At 41.1% G+C, this 16,661-nt stretch overlaps 1 protein-coding gene across 1 annotated transcript; it reads right to left on the bottom strand.

The window, feature by feature from the left end:
* fgf2 (fibroblast growth factor 2) lies at positions 1-16,321 on the bottom strand. Its single transcript, XM_049585455.1, has 3 exons — positions 15,670-16,321; positions 10,043-10,146; positions 1-2,460 (listed from the first exon to the last, which is right to left on the bottom strand). Exons 1-3 carry the CDS (start codon positions 15,845-15,847, stop codon positions 2,275-2,277), a joined length of 468 nt encoding a protein of 155 aa, XP_049441412.1. The 5' UTR covers positions 15,848-16,321; the 3' UTR covers positions 1-2,274.
* Between the last annotated feature and the right edge of the window lie 340 nt (positions 16,322-16,661).

Here is a 16,661-nt window from a genome sequence, read left to right on the forward strand (position 1 = left end):
ATGGGGTTAGCATATCATGGCTAGCTATGATGACACAAGGTTGCCAGTATTACTCATATTTAATTTGTATTTATGACTGAAATTGTGTTTTTGGTGTGTTTTTTCACACTAGCTGTTACTGTTGAAGAAATATGGTGCAATAGGTCTACATGAACATTCACTTTGTGGTTTTTAAACAGATATGCCACTATGGTGCCTCCAAGTTTTCTGCTGTGTTCAGACCACCAGTGACAAAGCAACAGGGTACAAGTCATTTCAATGGAAGTCAGTGACATGAAGCTACAAACTGATGCCCTACACTTGTAGCTGCGTGAAGGGTATGACGCACCACAAATCAAAGTTGAGCTGACCTCAGCTTTTGTCAGTGCTTGCAGACATACGCACACTAGCAGATGATGACATAACTATGCCAACGAGCAGTTGAGCAAAACTTCAACAGCCAGCCATGCTGTAGCTTTGTCGCTCAACTTTGAAATGCGCCAGACTGTAAAGCCAGTAAGACATATTGGCCAGATAGTGTAACTACAACTTCAAAGGTCCGTCACATGATGCCATTGAGCCCAAAAAGACTTTTTCCTTCGGACTTAAACTGGGAAAGAGACATCTGTAAGTCAGTGGTTCCCAACTGGTAGGTAGCAGTCCAAAAGTGGGTCGGGGGTACATTCTGAATGAACCGCAACCAACTCACAAATGTGTCAAGTTTGTAAAAGACACTCTTTATTTTTAAGTACAGTGAATTTCTGGCACATAGCTTTTATTTTGAAGTGCCATTTCCTGCTGTAGATTTAGTGACTAATGGACAGCTACTACTAGCTCGACGATATGGCCAAACACAAGTATGACGCTTAATGTATTAAGCTATGTGGACCTCTGACTACAGGGACTTGTGGACCCCGGGGCTGGACCAGCTGGAAACCACTTCCATAGACTATATAATAGAAGCCACAGAAGTGAAGCCAAAACATCTCGACTGCCCCCTGGTGGCTGACTGCAGTACAGGTCATAAACCCCGCCCCCTCCATGTTAGCGTCTCTAGTGCATTTGCTCTATGGGTCCAACAACGCGGAAGATCCGTCAAACTTTTTGGCTTCATGTGCCACTGAGCAACTTTCAAAGAAAGGAACTGTGCCCTGCCTCCAACTCTGTATCCTGCTGCTGTAGCTTTGTCGCCCAAAGTGGGAACAGACAATTAGACAGTTGATTAACATTTTTTGGCAGCCATTTTAGAAGCCCATATCTGTTGGGCAGTATTGGCTGTCAGCAGCTGATTAGGTTTTTAAAGGAACTGTTTTGAAACTATACTGTATTTTTAACTGGAAATATGTCTTTAACAAGCTAACCACCAGTGTCAGGTGACCACATACTAGCAGAAGCTAACAATAGTAGCTAGTAGCTGCAATAATAATATTGGCTGCCTCGCTGAATTAGCCTACTCACTGGTCAAAAAAGTAAAACTCATCCTCTTGTTCAAGTTAACTGCCTTTCTGTCGTCAAACTAGACATCATTAAAACAATAATCTCGTATTAATAAATGTATAAATTATGCTCCAGTGCCATGCAATGTTTGGAGTTTTTGCATAAATCTCAGATTATACACTTACAAATGGGGAATGCAGTTTTATCAGAAAACAAAGACAAGCTCAGGAAACATCTGCTGTATCCGTTAAGTGTGTAAAGATACCAAGTAGTGTTAAGTAATTATTAAAACAAACGTAGTAAGTAGTATTTGGGTTTTGATTTAAATGCGTTTAGTGTGCTTAGTCTTCTTTTGTCAAACAATTAAGTATCACAAAACTCTAAATTCTGTTATTTAGTTCCCTTCTCTCTTATCAAGTTATAATAATGTAGGATTTTAGTGCATTTTCTAAACCCTCAGTACTGATGAGACACGGTTTATCAGAATATTCCTCTGTATATATGTTGCTGCTTAAATCCCTCAGCCAGAGAGAGAAGATCTGAATAGGTAAAATGAACACTGCCATACTTTAGGGGTGCACTTGAGCAAGGCACCTGGCTCCAGTTGCACTAGTGTAGCAGTTGGCTGGTCCCCAGTAAAAAGAGCCTGGTTTTACTGGGAAGCAGCCAGTTGTGAATGCAGCCACTGTTTGAAAGTTAAAGCTGAATAAGAGCAGACATGTTTCAGGATATAACAGTCAGAAAGCATCACAGCTATATTTGGGCAATGTTGATGGAACACTTTGTCTTCATTGCCGTCACATCTTCTTCTTTGTTGCTGCCACTAAGACATTAGTATTTCTCAGTCGGATCCCCAGATTAGCATTTGGCAGACATTGGAAGAAAGAGAATGGCCTTTTGACCCGGTCCAGTTTTGCTTCCAGACTTGTACTGGCCAGTCCGCTTCAGTGCCACGTACATGTTTGGGTACTTCCTGGAGCGGTAGGTGTTGTAGTTGTTGCTCTCGAGTCGCTCTAGGAAGTAGCATTCATCTGTCGCTCGTCTCTGGAGAAAAAGACACAGAAGAATAACAAGTTTAATTTGATGTTTAACTATGCTGTTTAGTGAGGAACTGCAGGGGTTCTGGGGGATTTAAACAGGATTCAATCAGCAGCCTTTGGCTCACAGGACAAATAAATAATGTTAATTCACCTAAATAAGCTTGTAAACTGAGAAAAAGCAAGGAAACTGTGAACTGTCTTTAATTTCAACAACTGGAAACTGAAGTTAGGTCATTCGGTTTGTACGTTTAATCTAAATGTCAATGTGTTTCTTTCCAAACTGCTGCTAATCCTCTCTGCTTATGTTCATCATTTCTGTCAGGGCATTTGATCAAACATGTTGCTTTGTTTGGATGACATTCGATTAAATTTGTTTAATATATGTTGTAGGAAAGGCAGAACATTTGTAATGCTGACATTTTATGACATTAAATTACCTCATAAAAGTCAAATCATAAGAGTCAAATGTCACCTTTATGTTGAAGGAGACTGTCAGGTTTGAATAATTCCTCCTCAGTGTTTCACACTTTAAAGACATATTTTAAAGGAAACCATGCCTGACCAGGGACATTATTACAGCTCTACGCAGTGTTTGTCTTAGTTTAGCTTCCTTGACTTGTGATTAAACATTAAACAAAGAGGTGAACAGGCTAAAATGTAATTATTGGACAAACTTGGATTTGATAGGAATATACTGTAAATTAAAGGGTTTAAAAAGAACCACAGATGAAGCTCACTATAAAATACAAACTAAACAAGCCACCATGCTGCCATGGGATCACTACAGCCACTATACACCCCTGATCCACAACTTAAAACTAATGTGGACCAGGGGTGTACAGTGAGGGGGAAAGAGCTCCCTTCCCTACTTCCTACCCCCTACTTCTAGCCTACTTGCTCAAACCACACCCTTTGTCGAACTCTGTCTTCATTTTGATCTCAGTTGATTTTGAATCCTTTCAAATACGAAGATTTTCTTCATCTTCTGAATGACTGAGGTTGACTTGTGTTTTGTGCTTTACGACTGTCCCTTTTAGCTTCTTTTTTGTTTGCTGATCCTGCCCCAGTATCAGACATAACCACAAAATAAAACGACAAAAATAAAATTCTCTGAAGATGAATTTCCTCTTGCTTCCTTAAATTGGCAACTGTATAGTCACTGTAAAACTTTCCCTGGGAAAATGAAAACAATTGGCTTTCCTGGGCAGCATGCCGCAAATGGTTTTATCTGATTATGCGGGGAATCAGAGTAACTATATAGAAATAGCCAGTCTTTCTCATTAATGGTGTCATTTGCTTGTCTAGGTCATATAGAGGCATCAATATTAAATTGACACTGTTTCATAACCATTTATCACTGCTGCTTTAAAGGTTCCTGAAAATAATTATTTTAAAAGTTAATACAGGATTTTATGAGGGAAGAAATTCACACCACATCCATCAAGTTATGTCACACAGGAGTTTCAGACTCAGCACAATGTGCCATTGTAGATGAGTCTGAGCGGTTGTAATTTAGTGAGGTTTTTTATTCAGTAGTTTTAAATTGGTGAGGCTCAGTAATGCAGTCAATAGTCTTATCAATCCCATCACAACCAGCTGGTGTTTTGTTCCTGCTTTACTACTACTACACATCTATTAAGTTTCATAACTGCATTACAGTCAAATTCTGACCACGGACAGACAGACATATAAAAATGGCGTCCTGCTTGGGCTGTACCCAACTCAGAATTATGTCAGTCGAAAAATATTTGGCGTTCAATACAAATATTTGACAACTCCTTTTTTTACCTTACAGAGTTTCGGAGTTCATCCGGATGTTCAGTGCAACTATGCTACGACGGATCGGAAATATGCGAAATTTTTTGCTGACACTCGGTGTCAAACAAAAGCTAGAGACTGTCATATTCACTTTCTGTGAACCGAAACGTCCCCAGAAATAAACCGCACACTGATGACTGTCAACTTGAAGGAATCTCAGTCGACTGAGGGGTCTCCAGCTGATGATTCGAATCTCCAATTTTCAGGGGTCATCCCTAGTTCCCACCATAATAGATGTCACCAGGATCACATTTTACCATGAGGTGAAAACAATACCAGCCATCACAACACTGTCACAGCTAGTGCTAACACTATCCCTCTTTCATCATTGTCCTTTGTAGAAAATCTCAAGAAATCATTAATTACTGGACGTCTGGCCAAAATTTTACAGCCTCGCTGGGCGTTATCAGACCTACACCCTGTCCAACAAGAAGCTTTTGTTTAAGTTTCTGGTCCCTGACTGCGCAGAGCTGTGGGGCTATTAGTCAAAGAGGCATTTTCTTTCAAGTGCAACAACCACCCAGGGCTACTTTGTTCACTTTGTTATGCAAAAGCAGCAGCTTCCAATAAACAGTAATCCTTTTGTGTCATGTTTGATTACCCTAGTTATGACAAGTCTAAAATAGCCAGGACACATGAAAGATATACTAAAGGAAGTTCAAGTAACTGTTGTATCTAATCTACGATTTTTCAATTCAGTCATCTAAGACACAAGTAATTTCCCACCCAGACCCCACATTTTTGTGTCTTAGTGACTTCTGAAATTGGTCCAGTATTGCGCGACAGCGCTGCAGCTGGCACCGACGAAACAGTGAGCAATTGTACACCATCGATTTATGTCCACTGAAAGTGCTTGTTCTTGACGCTAACAGGCTCAGATTGTTATTATGAGTGTCTGGCAACATTATGGAAAGGTTCCTCACAGAAGCTGACTTTTTGTTTAAGAGTACGATCCTTTTTGTTGAACCAGAAACAGCCCCAAAGTTGCTAACCCGCCAGACTCCATTTAAATAAACAGTAATTTTGTCATTATGAAAAACACTCAATTTAAGTCGACATAACAAAAATAACATCTCAATTTGTCTTACGGCTTTTCCAACAATCACCAACTCTGGTTTGGTTGTAATCATTAATAAATTCAACTTGTTAGATGTGACAATATGCTGGCTCTACGCACACTAAAACTGCTGTTAATTTAAATGGTGTCTGGTGGGTTTGCTGATAGTGATTTCTGGGCTGTTTCTGTTTTAATAAAAAGACCATAATCTTCAACAATATCAATCAAGCAATCTTCATTTAATTGTCACATGGAAATAATACATGGTACAACTGTAGAAAAATGGGATCCAATCAGCTTCTTAAACTTGTGCACTGTAATTTAGTCCTTTTTTGTGTCTTGTTACATCGTTGATTGATGCCTTATAACTGTCCATGATTCCAGATGGTTCTGGTAATCCATGGTTTCTGGTTGTGGAATGATTTAACTGTCCACACATCCCGACCTCAACAAGATGATCCACAGGATCACTTCCTGTACACAGCAGCACTGCACAGCCATTGCCTCTGCACGGTGGAATGTTATAGCAGCTATCCACTGCTGGACCGGGAGCACCTCACATTCATGAAGCACATTCCTCTCCTCTCCTTTTTCTTCTGCTCCATCGGATCAGCATATTGAAGAAGATTCACCATGTTGAATGGGGCTGTGCAGGATTTAGCCTAGTCTTGCATGACCAGCCTCCTTTACTTCGGAACGGGAATCTGGGGACATTCGTCTTTCGTTGTGTAACAGACATGGGCGGGGATATCCAGACCACGTGACGGCGTTGCCCTAGGTACAGCACGCTGTAAATCCTTAATTTCTCCAATCTTGTGGATGTTGCAGCTCTGCAATATAGCTGAATCAAATGAAGTCATATCCATTTTAATCTTGCGATGCACTGAACACTTCCTTTTCTGTTGTACTACGGACAACAATTCGGGGAACAGCAATTCCGGTGTAGGCAGGTGTAAGGCAAAGCTAATCAGCTGTTGGTCGAGGAAGTACACGGATTTGGAGCGCTGGGAGCCAGCGCTAGTTCTATTACAACTTTCCTATGGGAATGTCCACAGACGACAGAGTCAGCCAGCGTGCTGACATCATCGGCGTCTGTGTAAGAGACTAGATTTAGTCATGTCTCGGTGAATCAAAGGATATTATAGGTCCTGATAAACGTCTGTACAAAGGTAGCAGGATGCTAGTTCAGCTGGTGCCCATTCTTCTCCATCTTTTCCTCGATGTTTACATTTGAAATCATTAACCTGGCTAACTTGCAGCTAGAGAGCTAGCAGTAAAAATTTCTACCTCTGCAGGGATCCTTTCCACAATGTCGTCCCACACTTGGAATAATAATCTGAGCCTCTCAGTGGCAAAACAAACACTTTAAGTGGTTGAAATAGACAGTGCATATGCTCCAACTGGTTACGCTGCAGCCTGTTGTGCCACTGCAGGCTGCAGGCCTCTCGCTCGACACTGGACCAGTTTCTAAAAATGTGGTCTCCATTAGTCACTTTGACAAATAACATAGAAAGATAGGGTCCAGGCTGTGCAGCTAAGCTACCCTTGAATGAAAAGTATTATACAGGAATGTTATTTTGTCAAATGTTTGGGATAGGATAAATATTGAAAATTTGTATGATCTTTTTCGGATCTTATCAGCAGAACAAATTTCTGCATCGACTTTTGTGTATGTGGTTGGTGTCCATTAATTATATTAGCAAATATCTATTACAGCAGATGACTGTTGCCTCAAGGTAAAACATGTGCAGGACCAGACCAGTCAAGGTGCTAAATTAGAGGGAAAATATTGTAATTTATTTGGCAACAAACTTTAGTCTTCATGTCAGTCTGTATACTAACTTTTCTTTTTTCACACTTCAAATGGTAATAAGAAGAAAGTTAATATCTTGTGGGTTTTTTAATGAGAGCAGAACAGAGAACAACGCCTTGGGTGGCAGCTGCTGTAGCTTCTCATTAGGGAGGAAATGCTCCCTGCCAATTACATGGACTGTGGACAAGCTTTCACAACCACCAAACCACATCAGTCACCAACACTTCACACTTCCACTGCCGCTTTAAGCAACTACTTTGCGGCGTCAGACCAGCAGTGGTGCCAAATTGGTGTTGGCTACTTCTCATGAGCACTAAGAAAGTCCTGTAGATCAGTTTAATTTGACAGTACGCCGAGTACTGAGACAAAATACAAAAGTTTCCTGTTTTAATTTCGCTCATGTGAAACATCTGACCACTGAGCAACTAAAACAGCAGACAGCATGAAGTCAGTTTGTCTGTTGGTCAGTCAGACAATCTGTCATTTCCTAAAAACCTTTATATAAAAAAAGAAAACAGACTTCAGATGTTCTGCTGCAGGACAGAAAGAAACAATACATAATAGCAGTAAGAGCTTCCAGCAGACACCATAGTGCATCTGCTCACTTCACAGATGAGTGGCCTGCCTTGGATTCATGATAAAGCTTTTACAAAAGTTCAATAAGTGACATCCTCTAACTCTAAATGTCTGTCTCTTTCTACTTAAATCATTATTCAGAAATTGCAAGCCTCTCCGTCAAGTCTGTATTCCCACACTCTTAGAACTCCTCTCATTCACAGATTTTACGTCTGGACAATAAACTACCTTCCCATGTTTTACGGACCAATCAACTGTTGGAAGCAGCTCCTTAAATATCTTTGTGTTTCTGTCTTTGCTTAAAGTAATTACTGCTCAATCCTTCACCTTCCCATCACCCTGATGACTGTCAGGTTGCCCGTGGAGATCCAAAAAAAATTCAATAACAGCCTGCAAATATTAGAGCCCACATCGTTTACCTACTTGCTTTTTTCCCACCAGCAGCATCTAGACTCTGTCCTATATCCTATGTTTATGGACCTGACTTCTACAAAGATGCACATTAATTAATCGAGTCTAATCAAATGATGGGCATAATTTTATTATAATTTCTAATGGATCCCTCTTCAGTGGCACCCCCAAGGGGATACAATTGCTGCCTCCTCTCCAGCAAAAAATACTGCAGGCTGATAGTTCTGTGTTTAAGAAGCTGTGGTGCGCTCATTTTTTAAGCTAATAACTGTAGCGGTATCTTGTGAAACTTAATAACCGAAGGTATCCATTGGTACCAACCATTTCTGGCATAGTTCGTCAGAAGGGGAGCTAAATTATGCTCTAAATTTTATTTTTAAACTCTGGCCAGAGAACAACTGGCATGGCCATTGTCAACAGGGTCCTTAACCTCTCACCTCAAAATATCTCAATAATGTTAACTGTCTTGGTATTAGGCTACCGTAAAACTTCAATAAAAAGCCCAGGCTATTATTTGCTTAAATCACTGAACTTAACAGGCCTATATTTGGGACAGGCCTTAAATTCCTTTCACACAAAACTGTTGCTCAGCAAAGATGGAAAATACAATAAATTATGAATCATTCATTTGATATAACTCCGTCAGACAGCACTTCAGAGAGAGTGAGTTACGGCACTCGAGGATTACGGCACCTGGCATACCAGCACAACACCACTTTATCCTGTTAAAACAATACTCACAACATGGATGAATTTTTAGGAAAAAAATTTTGATCTGTGGACCCTTACAGACTGAGGAAAAATGAACAACTTACAGGGTAATTGAGGAATGGACACATAATTTGAGGTAGCCAAAACCTGCTTTTATACATCCGAATAACTTATATTAAAAAAAAAAAAAAAGGAATTGCTTGGCAACCAAACCAGACAAGGCATCTAATTGACACCGGCATTTATTTGTCAAAATGTGTAGCTACACTGGGCTAGTAGAAGGGACTGGGCGTTAAATTGGGACTGGGCTTTTAATAGAAGTTTTACAGTATGCACATCAGATAATTAGTAACATTAACTTTAAAATAAACCAATGTATATCAGTATGTGATTCTTTAACTCTCTAAATTGACACAGTTTTCACCTAGCTTTCAACGGCATAACTGAACACCTGACATTCAGTTATGGCTTTTGGTTTTGGTGTGCCGCCCCTGTGAAAAAGTTCTGGGGGCGCCACTGTCTCTTCTTACTGAAGTGAGAATGGGAAAATCAGAGCCAAAATGTATGTGTTTCTTCGCCACTCTGGACTGTGTGGGTATAAAATCAAACCCCAGGTCTCGTAACAAAATGTGATTTGGATTTGAACACTCAAACTTGCCATGATGAGTGTCATGATTTTGTTGGCCAAGGAAACGTTAACGCTGAGGACGAGACTAGAGAGTGGAAAGAAAGACAAATGGTCGAACTGATTGGATTTGGGAGAGACGCCTTGGTTGGACCCAAATTCTGTTCAAAACAAACATGAGGTGCCGAGATACCAAACCGTTCCCATACAGCTACAATAGGATCACTCTGACCTGGGCCTATTTAATGTTGTGGCTAACCTTTTTTTTTCTCAGTGCTGACTGTGACAAATGAATGTCAAACTAATTATTTCCCCACGGGGGAGGATTTCTTGTCAGGTGGCTGGTAAATATTTGGTTTCCAAAACACAGCGGTCTAAATGCTGCGTGTGACAGAGGCGGACGACATTTACTGTAGGTGTTTAATTCAGATTTGTGAAAAGCACTGTTGGTAAAAAAAAAAAAAAACCTCTTTGAACCCTTTCAGGAAATCCTTTCACGGTAATCTCCAAAATCTTTCCAGAACAGACACAATTCAACTTTTGTTAACAGAAAGATGTTGGTCCATTTCACTCACCGCTCCAAACAGTCGTCCATCTCTGTTCATGGCCAGATAGCGATTAGCACAGACTCCTTTGATGACCACCTCCCCCACTGAGGTCGCCTGGAGTTGAAGCTTTACTGCAGAAAAAGACAAATGTGTATTTGAACAAAATGAGCAAACACAGACGTCATCAGTAGTTTGTTTGTGGGATGTTTAGTCAGAGAAAGATTAAGTGCACCTGTTTTATAGAAAGATAAAGGGGCACAAACATCCTACGCATCAGATTTCTACACTAAATCCCAACAAAATAGTAATCTCTCCTCTTGAGCCAGCAATGTGAGAAAGAAATCACTGTAAAGATGCTACGTGAGGCATTTCAATATGAAATATTTACTCCAGCTGTAAAAACAAGTGACAGTTGAGGCAGTCTTTGCCTTACAGACAGTCTGAGCTATCTACCTGCTATCTACAGGACATTAAATGTTGTGTGCAAACTAGATGAATTCTAGAGGGAAGAGTGGTGATAAGCTTCGTAGCACAAAACAGATATAGTAAACTGTTCTTACAGAGCAAACTAAGCAAAACAATTATTCAGAGATAATGATATATTAATACTTACAGCTGCTTAGTCAACTTAAGATGGCGGTGCAACAAAACAAGCTGACAGGTACACTGCCACACAGCTTAAAAAGTTGTTAAAGCTAATGTCATAGCAAATAAAGTGCCCTTACACCTCAGACTTCATTTGTTGTGTCTGTGTTCACCTAATAAATTTAAGTCCAATATTCACTCTCATTTCAGCTCTGTTTTGGTCTCCACTTACTCTTGAGAACAATATCTAGCTCTTAAACTGGTAGATGCTTGAACCTGAACTTGCTATACGTTGCTAGCTGCTAATGTTGTTTGTTTGGTAGCGGGCAGGGGGCTTATCAGAGCATGTTCACTGAAAACAGCTGCCTGCTGTGGCTCCAAACAACACTGATAAGAGTGGAAAGAGTAAATCAATAGCCTGGTCAGCAGAATAAAATGTTGGCATTGTACATTTCTACAAACCATGAATACCTTACAAATCATATTAGCATTTCTAAAGTGACGCAGTGTATGACCTGACTTTGTCATTTGGAGGTAGAGGGGATGGAGGGTGACATGATACTCAGGTGAGGTGCCTGCCAAGCTGCAAACCACTGTTTGAGACCAAAAAACAACAAAACTGGTTTTTAAGAAGTAATCACTGTGTTTCCTGTGGCTTTTTAGCCACCAAACGTGGGTGTTTATCAGCAATCTGATGCTGTGTTTCCACTGTGTGCCACGTAAAAGGACTGTTTTAACTGAGGCTGCGTTTCCAGATGTGATTCTGCCTTCTTTTTTTTTTCTTTGATTATTTTTTGGATGTTATTGTTGGCTTTATTGATAGGACACCTACAGAGAGACAGAAAAGATGGGCAAGAGAGGGGGGATGACATGCAGCAAAGGGTTGCAGGTCAGAATCGAACCGGGCTGCTGCAAAAGACTGCCTGCATGAGACTCACATTCTACCAGGTGAGCAAGAGGTCACCTCAAATACAGATATTTTAAGCCAAAACATGATCTTATTCCAACTATAACCAAGTGGTTTCTGTGCCTTAACCTGACCACACCTTAAATACAGAGTTGCTGAAACAAAAATAAACGCTATGCAATAACGTGCAAATGTAACGTATCCGTGGTTTGCACAGACGTGGATGGATGGATGGGTAGTTGTGCTTCACTGATCCCAAATTGGGGAATAAAAAGAACCTTAAAAACTCCATAAAGTGTAATCTGAATAACTTTTAAAGCTCAACATGGTTTAGCCCCCAGTTATATGGCTGAGCTTCTGAATACCTACGCTCCAAGTCATAACCTGAGATCCTCAAGCCTACCCTCACTAGTCGTCCCTAGATTGAGGCTGGTAACTAAAGGTGACCGTACTTTTACCATCAAGGCCCCAAAGGCTCTGGAATTCTCTGCCTGGGGATATCAGCCCAGTTATCACATTACCCATTTTCCTTTTTTATGCCCGATTTGTGCGTTTGGATTTGTAACTTTTGTGTTTTATTTCCTTTTGTTCTACTTTTTGCCTCTGTACACACTATTTTTCTCAGCTCTTAACTTTTTTTTTGGTCTTATTTTCATGCACTTTGTAAAGCTCTTTGTAACCTTGGTTTGATAAATGCTATGCAAGTAAAATTATTATATTATTATTAATAGAGTTAGTGAGACATATTGATTAACGTGGCTTTAAACGTCCTTTACGGTTGTTAATTTTGGTTTTAATATCTTAAAAATCCTGGGGATTTATCAATTTCCGTTGCATAAACCACCTCATCTGCATTTTCTCTTGAGTGTCCTCTTCATTTTTGACGACCCAAAGATACTTCTGCAGTAAACAGATGAAACACCACTGGCACCACTGGTAACAATAAGACAACTCCCATCATCCACTGAACAGTAGCATTACAGTGCGGCTGACAGCAGTCTGAGCACGCAGTACCTGTTGGCTTTGTGACAGCTTCAACACAGATGTATCAAAATCATCTCCACATTTCTTTTTCTTTTTGTCTGAAGAGGCGACGCTGCTTGCCAACAAAGCATTCTTTGTCTGAAGCTAGAGCCACCAAAAAGGAAGCAGAGGCTCCATAAGGTAAATTAGTGGATCTGTACAGAATTAATCCAAATTAAGACTTCAGATAGACGCGCATCTGTCTGCAGTTAAGCCCGCTGCTTGGATGATTCGTGTCACAGATCAAAGAGGTGTTCCTCCCTGAAAAAAGCTATAATTGCTGTGAGTGTGCTGTCGTGTGTTCAGTGTTTACTGGGAGTATCATGTCCCACAGCTATTGTGAACACAGGAGAAACTTTCCTTCAACTGTGCTCGTCTCTGTGCAGTGTGATCCTATCTGTAATTGTCCTGGGGTTGTTGACAGAAGAGCAACGATTCGTGGCAACATATATATGTATACAGGCAATATATTCCTCTGAAAGTTTGGGAATGGGAGGATAGATTAGAGACCCATCCACGTTAAGATCCCACTTGAGGATCTTTGGATATATTGGGTAACATTTCTCACTAACATTTCCAATTCTAACTGGCAGGTACGTTGTGTTGTCCAAAAAGTTGGCAGGTCAATCAGAGCCTTAACAAAAGGACCATTGATGAAATCACACAGCTCAGGTCACATTAACTGTAAGAAAACATTACGGTAAAAAGCTAAATGATTAATAACGATTCCTGTTTCGTGACTCATTGTGGATATAGTCCTTTCTGAAGCCATGATACTGACTCTGGTTTTAATGCAAACTAGAGCTGGATGATATGGAGAGAACTGACTTAATGCTTCCATATTAATATTACAATGACACAGTAGGGTTAACTATTGGTGCTTTTACTAAATATTTTAACAATGAAATTGTTGATAATCATAATGTGGATAAAATCACTAAATCTCTGACATACTTTCTTCCGCAGTAAAGGAGGTGAGCTTACTGTCCTCCAACTGCAAACACCAGGTGAAACTGAGTAAAAAGACACAACTGGGTCCGGAGTGAATGTCTGTCAAATATCCAACTTGAAGGGATAGTTCAAATGTTTTGAAATGGGGTTGTCTGGGGGAATGGTTAGTGTATTGTATACAGAAGATGTCAGTTTGGAGAAGCAGACAGGAGGCCAAGCATTGTACCGCTGTGGACGAAGGGAGCCGCAAAACGTATTTCAGCCACCTAAAACTAGTCCCACCTAAAGGAGTCAATATCAGTTTAAGTGTGCGCTACACTGAGTGTGTTTTCACCTCTTTACCTTTCCGCCAGACAGCCCATTCCGACAAGGAAGCCATTACTTCAGTTCCCCCTCTACACTCTCGTAAGAGCCACCAGACTCCATTGACAAAAACAGTAATTTTAGCTCACTGAACACGGGAGGTGCTGGTCTATAGCTGCCTCGATTGGTTCGTTAGTTTGTGTTAATGTGTGACTTTGGTGGATGTGAAAAACCCTTTTAAATGTTTTTTTGTTTTTTTAAAGAAAAAAATAAACTGATTGAGGCAGCTTTAGACCAGCAGTGCCTCAGTTCAGCCATGTTAAAATGACGGTTTTTCTCAAAGGAGTCTGGGTTTGAAGAAAGCGATGTAATAGCTTCATTTTCCAGTTGTAAATCAGTCTAACATTAAGGTAAAGCAATAAAAATATTCTAAATATAGCGTGCACTTAAAATGATAATTGGCTAAAACACGCTGACCCCTCCACAGCAGTACACTGCTTAGCTTCCGTGTCGTACTCTTGCCTGCTTCTCCAAACTGGGGGCGTGCTGACTGACATCTACTGTATGTAACACACTGACTACGGATAAGTGCCTCAAACAACCCCACTTCATGAAATCCAAACTCTCCCTTTAATACTAACGTCACTGCACTGGGGCAGCTGCGGCTGGCCTGACCACAGTGTTTTGGAGTGGACTGGAGTGTAGAACAAGATATTATATTTTGTAACAGGAGCATGCGTGATTGGTGCTCCTACTGTGTGTACAATCTGCAGACTGTCTTGGACATGTGGGCTCGTAAATTATGAAGCTAGCTTAAGTGGGTAAAGGTAAATAAAAGAACAGCTCGACCAGTCTGGTAAGTTTAGAAAATTAAAACCAGGAAAAGACAACACTTTATATCATCACATCCAAAAGATAAATGGTCTCATATGATATCGATGTATTGATATACAGCCCTGCACTAATCCAAACAAACTAAACATGCAACTTGCTCACATCATCTCAACAAGGTCGCTCTTCAACTTAAAGTCACAAAGACGTCGAACTGAATGTATTCTAAAAATAGCTCCTCTCTCCTTGAACCGGTTCCATATCAGGCATTTGTTTGGGCGCACCTGCTTTAAACGTCACACTGTATCTTGGGCAACGCACTTCCCTCTTTTTTTCCTCGGAAAAACCTCAATTTTCTTGTGTCCCCCCTCCCCTCCTCCCCTCCCTCTTACTGATGCAACTTAGGACACACACTTAAAAGTAATCAGTGATACAGAGGCACCGAGGGGTGTCACAGTTGCTCTGACCAAACAAACACATAAATGTCTTAACTTTATTATTTATTAAAGACGAACATGAGAAAAACTACTTTCACTTTCTAAATACATACTGATCAACTGGTGGTAAAGAGTATGTTTTATTATATTTTGTAGTATTTTTTGATATTTTAGTGGGAGAAGTTCATTGACCTCAAACCCTGACAGCGACCTGTGTATCAGGAATTTACTTATTCTGCCTTTTAACTCCATGTTGTGCTGTTTTGTATGACGTAAATCACACAGTAAGCAGTGTGAGTGGCTGTGACTCAGCATGGGGATCCACATTTACTAAAAACATCACGCATATTCCATCAAAGTTCCCATTGATTAAGAAAATTTGAGGTGTACTTCCCGTGAACTAGAGTTATTATACTTTCCAGAAGTAGGCCTACACACATTTTGGTGTTTACAAGTGGAGAATAAACCTCAGTAAGCTGGAAAATTCACATCGTTCCTCCATGATGTTTTCTGCTTCACTCTTACTTCCCTGTTGCATATTAAAAAAGAACATAAAGAAGCTTTGTGTGCTGTGCAAAGCAAAGGAGAAGAAGAAGAAGGGGACTGGGAGTACTTACTGTGGGGGTCGTTCTTCTCCCGGATTCCATCCACTCCTCCGTCAGACCTTATCCTCAAGAAGAAGCCCCCGTTTTTACAGTACAGCCTTTTGGGATCCTTGAAGTTCCCGGGAGGAAAGCCGCCGCTGCCGCCGTCTTCAGGTGTGGAGGGAAGCGTTGTGATCTCTCCCGTGGCCATATCCTCCTCTTTCCCCGCTTCCCGGCGACTGCTTCGTCTCCTTCTTGAGCGGCGTAGGAGCCCCACTGTGGCCTCCCACCTCCCACTAACAGTTCCCTCCTCCCCTCCTCCACAGAGCTTCACACAAACTGATTCTGCTTAACCCCAGAGGTCAGTTTGCTTGAACGCCCCCCCTCTCAGGGCAGCGAGTGCCCTGTGAGTCCTCAGTGTCGGAAGCAGAAGCACTCCTAAATGCTTCTACCTAACAGCAAACGTGTAACTTGTAGTGGTTCGTCTGTTGTTTGTAGAGCTGGCAGCAGCTTTGCCAGTGTACTCTGTGCACACTGGTAGGGGGGATGCATGCGGATTCCCCCTCTCTTCCACTCTTCTTGCAATGAAGTGTTTAAATCAGGGCAGCTGGCTTAGATCTGTGAGGAAGGCTTTCCCCTTTGGGCCTCAGTTCGCATGCGCCCTAGGAGCACCAACACACACATGCTCACGCCCACTAATGCTCACTAAATTAACCAACCAACCAACCTAGCAGAAGTCGAGAAAGAAGAGGAGGGTAAGGAGGGGGACGTGCAACTTGGAATGCACTGAGACCCTGCAGAGTGCCAAGAGCGACGGCAAGCATGTGAACAGAACCAGTGTGTTCATTCATCCAGGCTGTTCAAGCAAGAAAAGAGACGTAAAATGAGAGCCAACACAGCCGGCTTTTCAGTGAATCACTCAGAGCTATTCATAGGTGAAAAATAACAATGTGAAGTAGAAATGCCAGCAGACTTAAAAAGCCTGCATCATGAATGAGTGGTTTTAATTGCTATTCTCAACTTCC

The sequence above is a fragment of the Epinephelus fuscoguttatus genome, linkage group LG9 (assembly GCF_011397635.1).
Source record: "Epinephelus fuscoguttatus linkage group LG9, E.fuscoguttatus.final_Chr_v1".
Taxonomy (NCBI): domain Eukaryota; kingdom Metazoa; phylum Chordata; class Actinopteri; order Perciformes; family Serranidae; genus Epinephelus; species Epinephelus fuscoguttatus.